The sequence below is a fragment of the Bubalus bubalis genome, chromosome 16 (genome assembly GCF_019923935.1).
Source record: "Bubalus bubalis isolate 160015118507 breed Murrah chromosome 16, NDDB_SH_1, whole genome shotgun sequence".
Taxonomy (NCBI): Eukaryota; Metazoa; Chordata; class Mammalia; order Artiodactyla; family Bovidae; genus Bubalus; species Bubalus bubalis.
In genome coordinates, this window is record NC_059172.1 from 8,547,348 (window position 1) to 8,566,445 (window position 19,098).

A 19,098-nucleotide genomic window follows, 5' to 3' on the forward strand; every position below is an offset into this window, starting at 1 on the left:
TTCTGAGGGGTACGGAGTTCTACTGGGGGTGAGCGTTCTTATGGGGGTGCCTTTCCAAGCAACCAGGGTGGGAAGCCAGAGAAGGAAATATTATTTGTTTCCCTCCTTGTTAAAAGACTTTTTCCAAGAGTCTTGCCAACATAAGCTCCCTCTCGGCGGCCACGCGCAGCCGGCGCCGGTTCCACTCTCTTGGAGGACAGGTCCCGAGCTCTCGGGGCTCGAGGTCCCGCACACCCCTCCCTGTAGGTAGCATCTCCTCCCGAGACCAGGTCTCAGGAGCCGGCCCTTTAAGATTAAAGAAGGACCAGGTCCTGCCTGCCGAGCGTTGGCCCAAGGGAAGTTAACGCGGGTGCGCGGGGGGCCGCCCCGTGCCGGAATCCAGCCTGCTCATTGGTCAGATCTGCGGAGGTCTGGGCCAATGGGAGGAGGCTGCGCGAGGCCTGCCGCAGGAGCGGCAGCAAGGAGGTGGGAGGAGAACCCGGCCTTTGCGGGGGAGGGTCCTCGGCCTCCGCGGATGGCGCGGGCACGATAAGGGCGGAGTGTATGGATTGGGTATGGTTTTGCGTCCCTGCCTGCACCTGGGGCAGAGGCAGAGACGGCCCATCTGAGCTTGCCCATGGGCCTGGCAGTCCTACGGTGCCGAGTCCCTTATCAGTTGGCCTGGCCTCAGCCCCGCACGGGGAAGTGAAGACGGAGGGGGTCTCCTCGGACATCTCCAGCTCGAAAAAGGGAGGCTGGATCCCAACTCTTAACTTCCTTCGCGGCTCTTCCAGCTCCTTCTTTCCCTCCTGGAGTCATCCTAGCTTGGGGCTCACTGATGGGAGCGGGGTCTCTTTCCCTGGGAGAGGTGGGAGGCCAGACACTCCTGGGGCGGTAATAGCGCCGTCTGAGGTTCCTCTTGGTTCCCCAGCTTGAATTCCTTCTAGAGAGTCGATGCAGAGCGAGGAGAAAGCTCTGGGGGCGCGGCTGTCCGCTGAGGATGTGTATGGGAAAGGAGTCTCCCCCACTCAAGCTGCCGCAGCCTCAGAGCGCCCCCTTCTCTCAGGCCCCCTAGAACGTCGGCGTGGCTGCGCCCGCATCACGGGCTTCTGCCCCTCCCCCGGTCCAGGCTGATGCAGTCTGTTTGGGGAAAGGAGGGAGGAGACCGGAGTGGGTCCAGGCTGAGCTGTGGGATAAGGATTGGGGGGGGGGGGGCGGGGAATGCCGAGCCCGGACATTCCTTCCGAGAGAGTGAGCTCTGCTGAGAGACGGGAGGAGAGCCCTTCCCCTCCCCCGCAGGCTACCCCCCTCATACATTCCCGGACGGTTACTTGCCTCGTGGTCGCTAGAAAATTGCCCCCATTTCAAGCTGAGGGGCCACCAGTCTGAGTCACTGTTGTGCCCTGTGTGGGGGTGGGGTGGGGGTAGGGTCAAGAGAGAACAGGGAGGGGCTTGGGGAAGGGAGGTGGGCCCCTGGGTACACAGTTGTCAGACAGGCCCTCCCAGCCTTTTAGCATCACCCTCCAGTCATCTGACTTCCCTGATGGCTCAGACAGTAACCAGTCTGCTTGCTGTGCAAGAGACTCCGGTTCGATCCCTGATTCGTGAAGATTCCTTGGAGGAGGAAATGGCAACCCACTCCAATATTCTTGTCTGGGAAATTCCATGGACAGAGGAGCCTGGTGACCGAGCGACTAGCACACATTCATCCAGTCATTTGAGGGGAGGGGGCTGCAGGTGAGACCCAGGCATCCTCCCAGAGCTAGACTGGAAGGCTGCCCTGGACTCAGACTCAGGAGACCCCAGTTCAAGATCCAGCTGTGCTCTGAGATCTGGGCAGGCACAGGTGGTGCCTTCTGTCCAGGCCTGTTTCCCCTGTGTTCCTATTAAGGCAGGGATGGCAGGCACAGGGTGAAGTGGACTAGTCCTCAGAAAGTGGGCTCTTTTCCTCTGCCCTGGCCTCTCTGGGGATCATGAAGGGATGGAGCCAGTTTTCCTCGTCCCTGGAGCCAGCCCCTCCCTGAGCCTTCCTGGCAGGGTATGGGGGGTGAAGGGAAGCACATTGTTCCAAGCTCCAACCTCACTCTCAACCCCCATTCCCCACAGGCCCCGGGAAGGCAGCTGCTGAGGTTTCATATTTTCCCCCTACCGAACGAACTCTTCACCACAGAGCCCAAGTCCAAATAAGCAGAAACGCTTCCCTGTGTGTGTGTGTGTGCGTGCGCGTGCATGCGTGTACGCGTGTGCACATGCTACACAGATGTGGGCTGTGAGGTTCCTTCTTACACAGGGAAACCCCACCTCCCTGACACCACGCAGCCCGAGATCCCTACCCGTAGACACATTCAGACTGCTCTCTATACAGCACGGCACAGGTGCTGTTGGATCAATACACATACCCTCTCTGGGCTCACACAGGCTGACACCGGCAGCCACTAAGACAGAACCAACAAGGACACACTCCTCATATGTGATCAGATAGACATAGACTCCCATGCGCACACACACACGTGTGGTCACCCCAGTCACGGTCACTGACGTGCTCATGCACATTCTTACAGGAACACATACAACATCTCACACCACCACAGAACCGAATGCTGACTGTGCCAAGCCACACGCCTGAGTCATGTGACCCCCCAGTGAGGGAGCCTTGGGATTCCTGGGCTGGCCTGGGGCTGGGACAGTGAGGCCTGGGACTGGGAGAGGGCGCCGCATGGGGAACGAGCTTTTCTGTGCCTGTGTGCTAGAGAAAGGAAGCGGGGAGAGGGAAGGGCAGCTGGTACCCACCACGGGCTGCCACTGTGCAAAGGGGCCACGGTCTCTCCAGCTCCCCCTGTCCTGTTAGGCTCTCCAACTCCCCCTCCTGACTTTGTGAGCCCATCCCTGGCCAGGCCACGGGGCCCTCAGGAAAGTGAGGAGCTGGCCTGCAGGTTCCCAGCCAGCCCCTGGCATCTTCTAACCAGGCGGCCCATGTGCTGTGGCCCAACCCTGGGGCGGGTGCCAGGTACTGTCTGGGCGGGAGGAAGCGATGGCAGTTAGTGCCGCCGCCCAGGGCTGGGATTAGCTGTGACTGGCACCGCTGAGGGCACAGAAGCCCATGGTCTGGCTGCTGGAGATGTTGGTCCACAGGCAGTGGCCAGAGGATCCCTGCGGGACAGCTCAGGACACTGGAGACTAAGTGCCAGGACTGGCACTGGGGACTGCGGGAGAATCAGGGCGTCTAATCCCATCCACCTATTCATCATTTGTATTCGTTAGTGTAGTGGTGAGTGTTCCCGCCTGCCACTTATTCATCATTTATGCATTTGTTCAGGGTTTACTGAGGACCTACTGTGCGCCAGCCCTGTGGACACAGAGATGAACTAAGCCCAGTTCCTGTTCACAGAAGGCTTCCTGACTAGCAGTGTGACCACCCATTTCTGAAGGTAGGTTCAAGGCTTGAACTCTGCTGTCTCTGGAACAGTCTCCACCTTGCATCAAGAGGGATCTTCTAACATAAATATGACGGTGTGACTTCCTTGCTCACTGTCCACTAATGACTCCCTTTGGCTCTTAGGTTAGTTGAGAAGTTCCTTAGTATCGCTTGAAATGATCCAGCCGTGTCACCTCTGGGTCTTGCCGTGTCCAATCCTCATCTGTGTCTCCAAAGTCTAGCACCGGTCCCAGCACATCACAGGTGCTCAGCTGTTTGCCGAGTGACTGACTGAGCGAGTGGGTGAATGAAGGAAAGAGCCAGGGAGCAAAGGGATGGAGGCCTTTTTTTCTGCAGCTGAGCCTCCAGGAATGAACTGCCCTGAATTCCGCTCTGATGCCAGCTTGCTCCTGCTCCAGGCAGAGTTTCCATGTGTCTGGACACCTTCCCTCAGCTCCTCCCTAGTGGGGCCCATTGTACCCATTCTCCAGGTTGTTCCTTCCCAAGGCTTTGCTCTCTTAAGCCCCAGCCAGACCAGGTCCCCGGGGAACACAGCCCCCAACTCAGCGCTGGAGGCACTGTCCCCAGACTTAGGCCAGGCCCAAGAGTATAAATGGAGCCCAGTGGCCAGCCGGCTGGGCTGCTCTCCCGGCCCCTGGCCAGCTGGAAGGCCCTTTTGGGCCGGAGCCTGCCACCGGGCTCTGGCTGGAATTCCCTTGGCCTCTTCCCTCTCCTCTGTGCACTCAGCGTTTGGCCTCTGGCTTCCTCAGCGGTCCTGGCCTGTCTGAGTTGTCCTCAGGTTTTATTTTTGGAAGAAGTTGCATTCTCTCTCTCCTTATTTACTCCCTTCCTTCAGGGAAGGTGTGGGACCCCTGGGCTCGGCTGGGGATCGGGCTGTGACTCCGAGGTGGTTGGACTTCTCTGGAGCAGGAACCTCCAAAGATGCCTGACCCATCTGATGCTTCAAAGCCAGCGGCCTCTGCCCTCCTTCCCCCACCCAGTGTGTGACTAATGCCTGCCCCTGCCCTTCTCGAAGAGCTCCACGATAGCCAAAAGAAATCATTACAATCTTAAGAGTTGAAAGGAATTCTGGCATCATCACGTCCGTCCCCTTTTCCTTGTGGAGGCGATGGAGTTTAATGGTTATGAGCGGACAGACCCTGTTCTAATCCCAGCTCTGCTGCCTGCTGTGTAGCCTTGGGGAAGTTACTTAACCTCTTTGAGCCTCTGCCTCAGCTATAAACTAGGAGTATTTATACCTACCCCAGCACCAGTGAGGTTGCTGCGAGGGTCAAATGAGGTCACATTTGTCAAGTGCTTTGTGCAGTGCAGGATACAGACAGGGCTCCCTTCAAGTGTAGTTATTATTGTTGTTATTATTACGGAGAGGGAAACGGAGAGTCAGAAAGGGAATGGACTTGCCCAGGACCACATCGCCCCAGGTACGCAGCTGTTCCCAGAGTCTCCACCCTGTCTCCATCTCCCCTCCAAGGAGAAGGGAGGGGCAGGCATCATCAGCCCAGAGGAGGAATCTCCTTGAGTCAGTCGCTTGGGCAAACCCCTGGGTCTTTAATGTCTGCCTCCTGCCTCAGGCCAGGCCCTCCTCTGATTCCACTGCCCCAAGGGTTTCTTTCTTGCTCCCTGGGGGTGAGAGGTCCAGCACCCGGCCCTGAGGTGGACCCTAGGCCAGTGGGACTCTGAGAGGAGGGGGAAACGCTGGGTCCTGACATCACAGAGTGGAGAAGCTGGAGCCACAGCCATCAGGCCAGCTGGGGCCCTTCCAGCACGTCCAGATGTCTCAGGAATGTGCTGAGCTGGGAACTACCTCGGTCCTTCCCTCACTACCCCCAGCCCCTCAGCCCCTCATCTGCTTGCTCAAGCTCTGCCTCTGCCCAACCCCTGCCCTTCCTCTTTCATCTCTCCCTGGGAGAACCTCGCATCCACTGTCCCTCTGGTACCTTGCCTCAGTCCAGCTCCCTCTCAGGCCTCTGAAGGGGTCGCCAAAGGCCATAAAATTTTTAAAAAGCCCTTCCCCTTCCGCACACCCCATGGGCTGACCATGACCGATGGTGGGGAGATGGAAGACTGAGCTAACTGGGAGGGGAAAGTTCTGAGCAGATAATGCCTGCCAGATCCCAAATGTGGAACTGATTTGCAGCCCTGGGAGAGAGAGGGGTGAAGGCTTTGGGGTGGTAGAGGGCAGGGTTGATCCTCCTCTCTGGGAGGGTGATGGAAGGGGCTTTGGGTATCTTGTCCCAGCTGATTGGTGGGAGGGCCAAGGAGAGGAGGTGCCAAGCTGGGCTGGGCTCAGAGGGAGGGCTCAGATCCTTCTAGGTTCCTTCAAGGTCAATAAGGACACACTTGGTCTGATAGTGGAGGGTCTTGAATTGTAATGTGGGGGTAAGGGAACCCCCTTGAGGTTCTTGGGGCTGGGCCAGGAGGCAGGACATGGTTCAGATCAGAGCTAGGACAGCTTGTATCTCTGCAAGGGTGGAGCTGCCTTGGGCCTCCCCAGGTCAGCCTGGCCCTGAGTGCTGGGGATGAGGCAGTCAGCAGGGAACTGGCGCTCTTGGCCTGTGCGAGTCACATCAGGGCAGGGGGTAGAGATCAGAGGAGAGAAGGGCCCTGGGGTCTGCTGCTGCCGTGGCCTGCTCTGGGCACAGAGAGGGCCCACGGTGCTGTCTGTCTGGTGGGAGAGGCCCTGTTCATGCAGACAGGCAGACAGCTGGGTTATCCTAATGGACGCTAGACCTCCTAGCACTGAGACAGTTCAGGACAGCTGGGACCACCACCCTGTCCAGCTCAGAACTCTGTTTGAAAACTTGCGTTGGCTCCCTTCTGCCAGCTGAAAACACTCCCAGTTCCTAAGCACAGCATTCAAGGTCTGTTACAGATTGATCTCAACTTCCCACTGTAGCTGGAATGCCTCATCTTTCCTTTCCCTCCAGCATAGTTGGATGGCTCCTTAAACAGGCTGGAAGCTCCATGGCTGCAGGGCTTTTTGCTTGTATCATTCCCTGTACCTGGAAGGCCTTTACCCTGTATCTCCTCATTCTAACTCCTATCATCTTTTAAGGTCCAACTTGGTGCTGCTTCCCCCAGGAAGCCTTCCTTGATCATCCAGCTGGAAGAATCCTATCCATCTTCACTGTAGCACTCATAGACGGTTAGGTCACTGGTTAATATCATGCCTTGAACTCTAATTATCCACAATGGGGCCCATCTCTCCTTCTAAACTTTAACCACCTTGAAGGTCAGATACAGGATGGATTTTATCCTGAACCCACTGCAGGGCTTCACATAGGCCTGGCATGTAGTATACCTAATAATAATAATAATGATAGTTGATATTTATATGCCAGGTACTGAAGCTCCAGTACTTTGGACACTTGATGTGAAAAGCCAACTCATTGGAAAAGACCCTGATGCTGGGAAAGATGGAAGGCAAAAGGAGAAGGGGGTGACAGAGGATGAGATGGTTGGATGGCATCACCAACTTAACGGACATGAGTCTGAGCAAACTCTGGGAGATAGGGAAGGACAGGGAAGCCTGGTATGCTGCAGTTCGTCAGGTCGCAATGGGTTGGATAAACTTAGAGACTGAACAACAGCTGTTCTAGCTCCTTCCATGCAGTACCTGATTCAAATTTCAGAAGACCAGGTAAGTACTATCAGTACTGCCATTTAACAGTTGAGGAGACTGAGGCATAGAGAAGTGAGAGTAAGCAAGTGGTTGAGCCAGGATTTGAACCCAAGCTCTGGCTGCAGAGCTTGAGCTCTTAAGGGCACGTGACAACACTGGGTGTAGAAGGAGTGGTGGATTTTTCTGCCGCCCCAGTCCCATCTAGTACAGGGCCAGACACAAAATATGGGCCCCCATTCCATGCACTGGGTCTTCACCCGGGTTTCCAGGTTTGCCTATCCTTGGCCATCCCTGGCCATCCCTCTCCTGATGTCCTGGAAGACAGAGCCCTAAGAAAGGGCCTGGGGTCTTCTGCTTTTACCCAAAGAAGACAGCTTTTCAGCTTCAGAGAGGTCAAACAGACAGGCAAATAAAACCCCCATGGTTAGGGATTGGCAAAGGGATGAAGCTGGGACATTCCTCCAAGGGCTGTCCGGTGCTGGGGACCTGCCTTTCTGACAACGACAATCAGGATAAAAACACCAGAAACAACTACTGTTTTGTTTATAGGGGGCTTGCCATGTGCCATGCGCTGTGCTAGACTCTGCAAGAGTTATCTGACTGAGTTCTTAAGAACCCTGAGTGCTCCAGTCATCTTTCCTTTATGGATGAGGAAAATAAGCTCAGAGAGGTTAAGGCGCCGTCCAAACTGACCCAGATGACGAGCGGTGAAAGCCACAGTTTGCTCCCAGGTCTGGGCAGGGCTAAAATCGACCACTAGTGGTCACCCCACCCCACCCCACCAAGCCACCTGGCTTGGCTTCCCAGGGCTTCTGAGGTATCTGCCGTCTGACCTGGGACTTGCTGTCTGGTCAGGTGGGGTCTGGGAATAGGCACCAGGTCTCAGGAGAGTTCCTATCCAGGATCTGCCCAGAGTGGAGTGTGGATTTAGAGTCTGCAGCTCAACTCTTCCAACTCATGCAACTTTGAGATCCCAGGATATTGAGACCTGGGTCAACTTCTTGAGCTAGTAGTGAGTGCCTAGGTGTCCATTTTATTACACTTTGTAATTCATATATATGCATATATATGTATATATTCTCTTATGTGCATGACATATTTCATACAGAAAAGGCCACCATAATTAGGAGATTGGGATTCATACACACACTACTGTATATCAAGTAGATCTAACAAGGACCTACTGTGTAGCATAGGGAACTCTACTCAATATTCTGTAATAACCCATATGGGAAAAGAATCTGAAAAAGAATGGATATATATATGTATGTATAAGTGATTCACTTGGATATAAACTCGAAACTAACACAACATTGCAAATCAAGTATACGTCAATAAAACTTGGAAAAAAACAGAAAGAAAAGGCCCATGATAGAGTAAAAGGCATATGTGGGATTTAGGTGAAGATTCACTACTTGATAAATAAACAAAAGCCACCTGAAGTACCATCAAAGCTGGATGTGTGGAAGTACCCTTTCTTCCATTACCCACCCACCCCCTTGTTCATCTGTCACCCCTTCTCACTTCTTCCTTCCATCTATTCAATAAATAAACATCTCCTGAGCACTCAATCACTATGGCCATGACTAGGGAGTAGACAAAAATAATTGCCCTCCCCTCAAGAACTCTCAGTCTAGTTCAGCAACGAGGAAACTGAGGCCCGGAAAGGGGAAGTGACTTGCCCAAGGTCACACAGTGAGCTGGGGCGATGAGGTGAGGAGCGGGGAGGACATTCCGCAGAGGGGAACACACGGGGAAGGCTCAGCCCTGCCTGCCTCCCTGGCAAGTCCCCTCAATTGCTGCTTTAAAACTGCCTGCCAGGGGCTTCCTTGGTGGTCCGGTGGGTAAGAATCCACCTGTCAATGTGGAGGGCAAACGTTCAATCCCTGGCCCGGGCTTGGAAGGAGCATCCCACACGCTGTGGGGCAACTAAGCCCCTGCGTCCCAACTACTGAACCTGCCCTCCTAGAGCCGGTGCTCTGCAACAGTAGAGGAGTCCCCGCTCGCCCCGACTAGTGTAAGCCTGCATGCCTCAGTGAAAGCCTAGCACAGCCAAAAATAAAGAAATGAGCATTAAAGGGAAAAGCAGAGCAAACTGGCTCCTGGCTCTCCATGCGGGCCTGAAGAGCCTGCCTTTCTCCACTGTTGCTTTCACTTCTGTTATTCTTTTGGAAGGGGGAAGCGGGGGACAGCTGCTGCTGCTGCTGTCCAGCTGTTTGGTCGGACCACACAGCCCAGCCCAGATGTGTCAGCCGCTCTGTGATGGGTGAAGTGGCTCCTGGGCCCAGAACCAAAGGGTCAGGGCAGCTGCAGCGAGGGCTGTGTCCTGCAAGAGCTGGGGCACGAGGCACACTGAACCCGGCAGCAGGGAAGCCCAGTATTGCTCCAGCCATGGAGCTGGCCTCTCGGATGACATGCTGTGTCCAGGTTGTAAGTTTCGGGATCTTTGACATTCCAGGGATATCCCCTTTGATCTGTTTTTTCTCACAGTCAGAGATCTGGGCTGTCTCTTGCCCCCCCCCGCCTCCCAGCTTCCCCTGAACCAGACATCCTCAGGCCTACCTTCTCCCCAGTCCTGCTCCAGGGTTCTACTACCTACTCTGCCTGCTGAAGTGGATTACATCGTGTTCTAGCCAGAGCAATGCTCGTGGTCTTGACTTAACTCCACCCAGACCTTCCTCCTCCATCCTGCCCCCTGGAGTGCCAAGCCAGCCAGAAGAACAGCCTGTTCTCTGGCTTCTGGAGCTGGTTTCTTGAGGGAGGTTCAAGGGCAAGCCATGTCCCACAGAGGGATGCTCTGAGAGGACTTGGGACCAGGACTTGCAGGAGAAACACCATATGGGGGAGGGGAATACACAAAGTGGGGTGCCCTTCATCCTTCCCTGTCCTGGTATAGTGGCCAGCCAGACCCTCCTGGGGGCTGCAGAGAGCAAAGCTCCAAGATCCCAGGTGGGCCAGGGAGTGAGGATGAAGAGAATGTAGGGGAAGGGATGTGGGGTCTCTCCTCTCACAGGCCAGGCAACGTGTTGGCTCTGCCCTTAAGGCTCTAGGCATCCACGGTGCCCTAAAGATGGGAGTAGGTGAGGGTGAAGGCGAGGCCTCTCTGCTATCTGCGATCTCAAACGTTCCTTGCCCTAGAAGGCAAAGTTCAAATCAGAACAAGAATGGTAGAGAAGACAGGGCTTTCTCCCCCTTGACCCCATGGGACCCTGCCCTGAGAACAGCATTTAGTTCTCCTCTCCTCTGTAAGTGTTGGTTTTCTCATCTTCACAAGGGACAATAATGCCCGTATACCAGGCTCAGTAAAATGGACACAGCCCCAGTCCTCCCTGCTGAAATGCCTCCTGATAACTCCTTTGCCAACAGGGATGGGGATATTGGAGAGGAAGGGAGTGGAGGCCATCTCCTTTGAGTCTTCCAAGACCAGCAGCCCAGCTGGGGGTGCCTCCTTGGCTCCCTTGGTGCCCTGCTCCCTCGTGGCATCCGTGCCACTCTGTCGACATCCCTGTCTGTCTCTCTTACTCGGTCGTGAGTGGCTGGAGGTCACTCTGCACGGTGACCAGCACTGGCGCTCCTTTAGTTCCCAGTTGTTAAAGGATGGGATGTGTGTATTGAAGAATAACCAAGCAAATTCCCGGCCAGGCCAGGGAAGCCGGAGGGCCCTCACAGCAGAACGGGGCATAGACAGCATTTTCGTGGGATCCAGTATCCCCGTTACCCTCAGGGCTGGCCAGGCCAGGACCTGAGAATCCGGGGCCCCCTCTGGAATTATCAGTACACGTCCTGAACACTCAGGCCTGTCTTTACGAAAACTGTCTCCCCTTCCCTTACAAGGACTGCCTTGATCTGCAGTCATTTTCTCTACAAATACAGTAAACCCTTGAAATGGAGCAAAGTACACTGCAACAGGACCCAGACTTGGCTTCTGGCCTATACCTGGGGCCCACCTCAAATAAAGGTGGGCAAAACTCTTATCTTTGTGAGCAGGTAAAGAAGTGGCTGCCTTGTGCTCCTTTAGAACGTCCTTAGTTTGGTCTGCTACATGTACTGAGGTTTCGCATCTTTACTTTTGTGTTTTTTTGTGATAGTACAGACCATCTGAAAAGTACTACTTTTCATTGATCCCACAATAACATAACTCCACATTTTACATGATTGAAAATTCCTGCACTCGGCTTATTGTCTCACGGCAGAGTTTTACTGTATTAAGTGCCTATTTTGTGCCATGGTACTGTGCTAGGTTTATGGCGATGAACACAAACATGGTCTCTGTTCTCAGGGAACTTGCTTACTCACAGAGGAAATGGACAATAAGCTGATAAGATAACTGTAAGCTGGGATATGGGCTATGAAGAAATCAAAGGGCTGAAACAAGGACTTCCCTGGTGGTCCAGTGGCTGACTCCACGCTTCCGCTGCAGGGGCCATGGGTTCAATCCCTGGTCAGAGAAGTGAGATCCTGCAGGCCATGCAATATGGCCAAAAACAGCCACAAAGGACTGAAACAAAATGATGGAGGGAGTCACTTAAGGCGGTTGGAAAGGCTTCTCTAACAAGGTGACGTCTGAACTGAGGAAGATGAGATGGAGCGAGCTGGAGGGAAGGGAATGCATTCCAGAGGTCAGGAATAGCACGTACACAGGCCCTGGGGCAGGACTAGAAAAGATTTAGTTTTAAACTGGGTGAGTGTGGATCCAGGTGTCCCAGAGCAACCTGAACAATGGGAAATGGGGGAAGATGGAAGCCTTGGAGCTAACCCGTGCTCAAGGGTGAGGCCTAAGCCACAAGTTCAAATATGCTGTGGATCAGTCAGCTGGAGACCATCCTAGACCAGGTGCTATGGCAGTCTGCACCGAGGGTAGGGATGATTCAAGGCAATGATAATTTATTGGAAATCTTCCTGAATTTCAGAGACAGCGTGGGCCACAGGACGCTGATGGCTGGGAGGAGATGAGCGTCCTTTTTCCTCTTCCCTAAAGAACGTGCGGCCTGGCCTGGGTTCCCTTTCATTCATCAGCAGTGGTTGGTTGAAACCTCCTTTGTGCCAAGCACTGCCCTAGGCACTGGGGGGATACAGCAATGAACAAGACAGATAAACACCTGCCCTCAAGGGGCTCACATCCTAGCTGGGCGGAGGGGGAGCAAAAACAAAATACAAAGCTGCCCACAATAAACTCAGCATTTTGGAAGAAGAGGAGGTGTCTGGAGTGATCTTCCTTTCTGAATGGGGGCTCTGAGATTTGGGCTCCTCCATTAGTTTTTCTCTATTAGTTTTTTTCTAGTAGATTCTATTTGGAGACTAGAGTTCTTTCCTCCTTGGATCCTCTTTCCTGTTGGTGAAAATTTAAAGAGAAACACACACACACAGCCCTCCTCTTTTAAGGGCTGTTAAAGGCCCACACACAGACAAAGAAACACCCAAATGCACATACTTCTCTAATCTCCCTAAATCCCCCAAAGGCTGGGGTGGTGATGGTAGCGGCCCTGCTTAGCACTGGAGAAGCCAGGCTAGGGGGCCTGGGGACAATGACCAGCCTTAGCTCTCACACCCCTCTTCTCCAGGCCTGGTCCCTGGTCCCAGTCATTCCCACACCTGGCCTCCCCAGCTGCAGGGAGGTGAATGAGTGTGCTGGGCAAACATCCTTGCAGCTTCCTGCTGCGCCCCTCGGAGACAACAGAACTCTTCTTCCGCCTTCCCCTCCTCCCCACACCCTCCCAGCTGTGGGGCTTCTCTGGGATCCAGAGTCATTTCCCTCTAGAGAAACAGAGTCATCCTTTCCCCTGAGCCAGAGGACGGAGCTGGTATCTCTCTCTGGGGACGTGACCTGTTCTCCCTCTGGTCCTTTATCCCAGTTTTCTGAACACCAGGCCCTCTCTCCTACCTGCCCAGGGGTTGAGGGGTCCCAGGGAAGAGGGCTGTAGTTGGGGGGAGTGGTGGACATTAGGAACTGTGGGAGAGTGGGGAGGGGATGGGAGGACAAGCCCCCTCACTGGGCAGGAAAGGGAGCTCCTTCCCAGGGATGTCTCTGAGAATCACATAGACTAGATTGCCACAGGATAAAGATGTCCTCATAGAAGGAAAAATACAGCACCCCTGGCCACCTCCAAGCACACAAGACTTATGCAAAGTATGCAACTCATTCTCCTGTCTCTAAGAGCATGCATATTTCTTACACACATGTGCTCAGGGTGAACATCCTTTTTGATTTTTTGCCTTTTTAATAGAGTAATAGAGCATATATGGTTTCTACTGTGACTTCATGGCCTTTATCTGGATTTTAAGGATAGTGAATAACCTATCCTCCATCTTCCAGACTGAGAAGCACACAGACCTCACTCATTCCCATCTTTAACCCTGGAAACACTTTCCTATCCTTATGCAGAAAGAAAAGGGAGTTGGGGATGAGGTTGGAATGGGTTCCCAACTGGGAGGGATCTTAGACATCTAAAGGGAGGCACCAGAAAAGGAAGGTAACTTGCTCAGGGGCACACAGCAACTCCTACCTGAGTAGTCCTTACATCCATCTCCATTAATCTCCAGAGCATGCTACCTATGGAAACTTACCTGGCAGGCATCATCCTACATTAATCTTCAATTTTCTCACTAAATCTCTATAATAACACTATGGGAAAGCCCTCTATAGCTCCATGTTTCAGATAAAGAATCCAAGGCCCACAGGAGGAAAAGTCACTTGTCTAAACTGCCCATCTGGCTGGCAGCAGAAGCACAGCTAGAACCTAGTTTCCTGATTCCCATCCCAGGAGCTTTCTTTCCTCTTAGAAATTCTTTCCTCTCCCCCTGCCTCACCTGGCCTTGCTTGGGCCTGAGATAAGGAGCTCCCTCAGCAGAGTTTTTCCTCCCCAGGTCCAGTACTGGATATCACTGTCTGATCACAATCACGCATCCTTTCCTGCGCTGGACCAAGGCCCAGATGAGCAGCTGGGGGACACAAGGCTCAATGCAGCCGCAGCAGGAGGCTGTAGGCGGCAGAGTTCATTCAGAAGAAAGCCTAAATCGGAGCTGCTGCAGGCTCAGGAAACCTCACAGGGGGCTCCACCAACAAAGGCATGCGCTCCAGCAAGCCCCCCTCCCTCCGACCAGTGTCTGTCACCAGCTTCAGGAGGGGTGCGTGGAACCCCAGATCCCTGGGCCACAGCATCCTTGGAAAGACTGATCCAACCTCTCCCTGTATTGTAAACGAGGAAACAGGCGCAGGCGGGAAACCACAACCCAGGCTCCCAGGGAGAAGCAGAAGCAGAGGCGGGACTAGAACTCTGGTCTCCCTGCTACCAGGTCAAGCTCTCTCCCCTCCTCCTTGTCTGCAGAAGTGTGCTTTCTCTGGCTGGAACCCGGGACCTTCCTCAGACAGCAGGGTGACCTGGATCTGCTGCCTAATGGAGGACCAGGGGACCTCTCACTCCGTGCCTCCCTGACTCGCGTTCCTGTCTTTGGGCTTGTTTACCTATCAGCAGCATGGGACAGTTTAGGTGGAAGTCCAAGATGCCCAATCCCTTAAATCTGTGTGCACTTGACTCTTGTCTGCCAAATTCATGGTACTCCCAGGAGTTAGAGGTCAGCAAATAGAGACCCTTGAGATGATTACTGTGTGTATGAGAGAGAGAGGCAGTTCACTGCCTGGGGTGGGGATCCCCTCAGAACCCCCAAGCTGTCCACGTTTCAACTCTGCAGGCCCTTCTGAACCCCAATGCTTTCTCCCCTTCCACAGCCCATCTACCACCCCATCCCCAATCCCAGCGCCTTAAGGCTGAGCCCGAGAGAAGGAGGGAGGGAAGAAGAAAGAAGCCACGTTTGTTTACCGGGGGTGGGCGCGGGGAACAGAAGAGAAGCACAAACCCGGAGACACGGATAGTTACAAGCCGCAAGGAGAGAGACTCGAGGGGCTGAGAAACAGACCCAGAGAAAAACCTCCCTCCTCCTGAGCGATCACCCTGTGCTGCCCCCGACCAGTTGAGGGTCAGGTCCTTCCCTGGGGGAAATCTCTGGCCTGATTTCCTGGGGGGCAGGCACGGCAGCACCCCTGAATTTCCGAGTCTGGCTCAAAATCGGGGTCTGGCTCTGGCCTCCCCCCACCCCCAATGGGCGTCTGGTCTCTGGCCCTTCGAACACTCCCCTGTGCGCCCCCCAGCGGAGAGCCAGAGGCAGAGCCACCGAGGTCCTAAAGGGGGCGCAGGAAAGGGCGCCGCCACTTTGTGTCCAATCTGGCCCCGGAACCCCGGGCTCGGGGCTGGAGGACGACTAGGAGAACTGGGGCAGGGGCAGAATCCGTGTCTCTTGAGCTCATATTCGGGGATCGGATGGCCCCGACTCCTCGACGAGTTCCCTTCCCCTGGAAGGCCGAGGCCAGTGTATCCACACGGACCGGAGCCCCCAGGAGGAGCGCGGACTGGCGCAAGCTCGGAGGCTCCGGTCCAGGTTAGGGTTCCAGGGAAGTGTCGAGGGATCGGGTCACCGAATCTCAGAGCCCGAAGTACGTGTCTCTCAAGGGGACCCAGCGCCGAGCCTCCCTCCCCCCACTTCTGCCCTGTGATGTATATAGTCCCGTTCTTCTGGAGGCCCCAGGTGCACCGCGAAGAGGCGTAAGGAGTGGTGGAAGGCGAAGCCCAGACCCTTCATCTTACCGCATTGTTGAGGAAATCCGACTCGTTCAGATCCCCCAAGTCCAGGAAGCTGGATCCGGGAAACAGCCTGTCGGCCGGGAAGGGCTCCAAGACGGCGTCCATCGCGGCCGGCTCCGGAGACCCCCCTACGGCTGGGCTTCCCCTCACTCCAGGGCGGCGGCGCGCCCGGCCCAGAGCTCCGGCCCGAGCGCTGGCAAGCGGGCGGGGTGGGGGTGGGGGGGCGGGCAGGTCCCGGGCGAAGCCCCGGGGGAGGGGCGGGCAGAGGCGGCGCGGCCCCGGGTCGGGGGCGCGGGGGGCGCGGAGGCCTTTAGGGCAGCGGCGCAGAGCGGGCTGCGCTCAGGGGCCCCGGGCGCACCGTGGGCATCTAGCCGACTCCTCCTCCGCCGGCTCCTCCCGGGGCACAGCTGGCTTCCATGGGGAGCCCGGGAGTGGGGCTGAGGGCTTGAGGAGCCCCCCGGACAGGGTGGGAGCCGGGGGCGGGGGAGCTGAGCGCCCCCCCTGAGACTGGGTGGCTGCCGGGCGCTCCGCTCTCTCTGCGTCTCCCTCTGCACGGCTTCTGTCACTTTTCCTCTCTGCGAAGCCGGGAACCCCGGGCTGGTTAGCCCAGCTGGCCGAGGCGCCACGCCTCCCACATCAATATTCACGATAATTTCATATTAATGAGGAGGGGGTGTGGTCTAGGCAATTATTTCCCTACTCCTTTAAAGAGACAGCTGCGAGCTAGCCTTGCAAATCTCTGTTGCTCAAGGTAGGGGCTTTGAAGCAAATATTTCCTAGCTCCTGTAACCGTGTTCTTTGAACCTCAGCTTCTTAAGGCTTTGCCAACCACACTCCATTAAGTTCACGAGGGAGCTGAGTTGTTTCTATTCCTCTAGGCTTATGCAGGAGTCTGAACCAAGCCCAAAGTCAGGGAATTCCATCTCACAGGCCCCTCCACAAATCTCCTCTCATTGGGGGGATTTTCAGGTCTCCTCCTCCAAGAAGCCTTCCCTGACCCCAGACTGAAGCAATTACCATTGCTATACATTCACAGGATATGGTGTGCTTACCTCCTTGATAGTCATTGTCTGCTCCCGTGTCTCTGACCCCTCTGGACTCTGAAATCCCTAGGGCAAAGACTGTATCCGGCTTTCCTGAGCGTGAAAGTTATTGGGGGGGGGGGGGCAGGGGGATGGGCAGGAGAGATGAGGTAAGGACCCCTCTTCTCATCAAGTACCCCTAATGGTTCTGAAGAGCTAGAAGTTGGAGAATAGTGGCCATGTAGTCAGTGTGAGCCAAGATGTGGGCTGGCTGCATGCTCCGTGGTCACGGGACACTCCCAGGCCCCCTGGATCCATTTTCTAAGTGACTCGCTCCAGAGTACAGCTTAATCTCTTGAAAGGGCTGATAAACAATCACCAGGCACCTGAGCAAATGGATATGGCCAGAAAGTCACTCCCTCAGAGGGCTGGGCTCATGGTTCCTGCCCAGAAGTCATTAATAGGATTAAGTGTGTCCTCCTTGTTTGGAGCTTTTAATTAGCTCAGGAACCAAAAGGCCTTTAAGAAGCGGAGATGTCATTGCAGTTAAGCCAGGGATGTCACCCAGATTGCTCTCTCAGTGCCAAGGTGGGGAAAGGGCACACCTAGGCTGAGATAGCAGCTGTTTGCTTGCCTGGGGTAGGCTGGGAGGCATGTGGCTTTCTGCCCATCTCCTGATCCAGTTGACATAGTTCTGGAGAATGAAGTTCTGACCCTCCAGATTGTCATATGACTATTAGCTCCTGGACCTCCTGGAGAGTTTGTTCCTAAGAAGCTGGGAATACAGCCCATGCTCTGGGGACCAGTTCACCAGCAATGCAACTCTGAGAACCTGTGCTATGTGCTAAGTCGCTTCTGTCGTGTTTGATTCTTTGTGACCCTGTGGACTGTAGGCTTCTCTGTCCACGGGATTCTCCAGGCAAGAGCACTGGAGTTGGTTGCCATGCCCTCTTCCTGGGGATCTTCCTGACCCAGAGGTTGAACCCACATCTCCTGCATTGCAGGCAGATTCTTGACCACTGAGCCACCAGGGAAGCCCTCTGAAAGTTAGGCTGGGCCAGAAAGAAATCAGTTCACTCTCTAAACAGTGGCAAGTAGAAGGAGGGTGCTGAGACTGTGGGTGTTTTCCCTAGGTGTGTCACATCTGGCCAACTGGGGAGCAGTCAGACACTGAGAATTTGACTGACCCTTCGTGGGGAGGGGGGCAACAGTTGTGATCTCTGGCTAGGTGGACAAGCCAGTCCATGGTGGGCGATTTTGTGACTACAGGTGTCTGGAGTCCTGGCTCCTGAGCTGGAGTCTCTGCAGGCTCCCAGGAGGAACAAAAGTGCCCCTCTGCCTGAGGTTGGCTGGAAATTGTGCCTGTGTTCCTCCCAGCCTGCTCTGTAATTAGAGACACAGGCACCACTTAAGTGATTGGGGAAGATTATATAGTTTTAGATAAATAAGATTAGAATGTCCTCTCTTTCCTGATTCTTACCCAGGTGAACACCCCAGGAAACCATTGAAAATAATCCTGGGGAGACACTCTGGTTCTGGCACCTCCTGTGGAGTCTGAGAAGCGGGGAGCTCCCAGGAGAATTTCTGGGGGGAGGAGAGAAGAGCAGGAAGAGGAATGGGTGGTGCAGAGCCTAGCACGTCCCCAGCCAAGGTGAGGATGGCAGGGGGTTTCTTCATACGTCCTACAGGTGTTATTGAGCACCTATGAACAGTCCCTAGACCCGGCCCTGAGGTACAGTGGTGATTCAGAACTTATATTCTAGAGTGAATGAGGAAGGCATGGGCACACAAATAAATAAATAGTTAATTTCAGATAGTGATAGGACTATGAAGGAAATAGTGTGGTATGATGGAGTGTAAGGAAGGCTTCTTTAAAGAAGTGATGTATGAACTGAGAACTGAAGTTATTTCTGGGGTAAAATGGAGGGAAAAGCATTCCAGATAGAGGGAACAGCAAGTAGAAGAGAAAGCAAGAGAAGGACTGGGAGGGGCAGGCAGTGACATGGGAGAGAGAAGATGAATGTGAAATCCCGAGGCTATATGCACATATACACTGACACTGTTCAAGTGGTAAAAAAAACTATGCCTGTTGAGATTCAAGGGCCCACCTGAAGCCTTCTATAGGGTCTGCTTCCTCCAGGCCCGTCCTGAGGCCAGGCCTGATCCCACAACCCAGACATCTCAGGCCCCTTCTGTACATCTGAAGGGGTGGAGAAAGGAGGCCCAGATTGGTGTTTCAAACATCGCCAAATGCTCCAGGTCAGGAAAAGCTCACAGACCATAACCCCTCCGGTTGTGGGCTCAGCAACATCCGGTTGGTGTTGTCTGCAGCAGCTCCAGCTGTGAAGCGTAATGCATAAAGATGCCCCAACCCAGGCAGTGACGCACAGGAGAGAGTTCAGA

General features: G+C 54.5%; 1 protein-coding gene and 1 long non-coding RNA gene across 2 annotated transcripts in view; one reads left to right on the top strand and one right to left on the bottom strand.

Annotated features, from left to right (window-relative positions):
- The window catches only part of CREB3L1 (cAMP responsive element binding protein 3 like 1), a 37,287-nt gene extending 21,025 nt beyond the window's left edge, over nucleotides 1-16,262 (bottom strand). Inside the window, exon 1 of the mRNA XM_006042369.4 lies at nucleotides 15,677-16,262. Within this exon, the coding sequence (XP_006042431.1) occupies nucleotides 15,677-15,778 (102 nt within the window). The 5' untranslated portion in view covers nucleotides 15,779-16,262. The remainder of the gene's footprint in view (nucleotides 1-15,676) is intronic.
- LOC123329698 lies at nucleotides 246-14,033 on the top strand. Its single transcript, XR_006545225.1, has 3 exons — nucleotides 246-465; nucleotides 3,296-3,407; nucleotides 13,902-14,033. It is a non-coding gene; the product is annotated as an uncharacterized LOC123329698 (long non-coding RNA).
- Nucleotides 16,263-19,098: the final 2,836 nt, after the last annotated feature.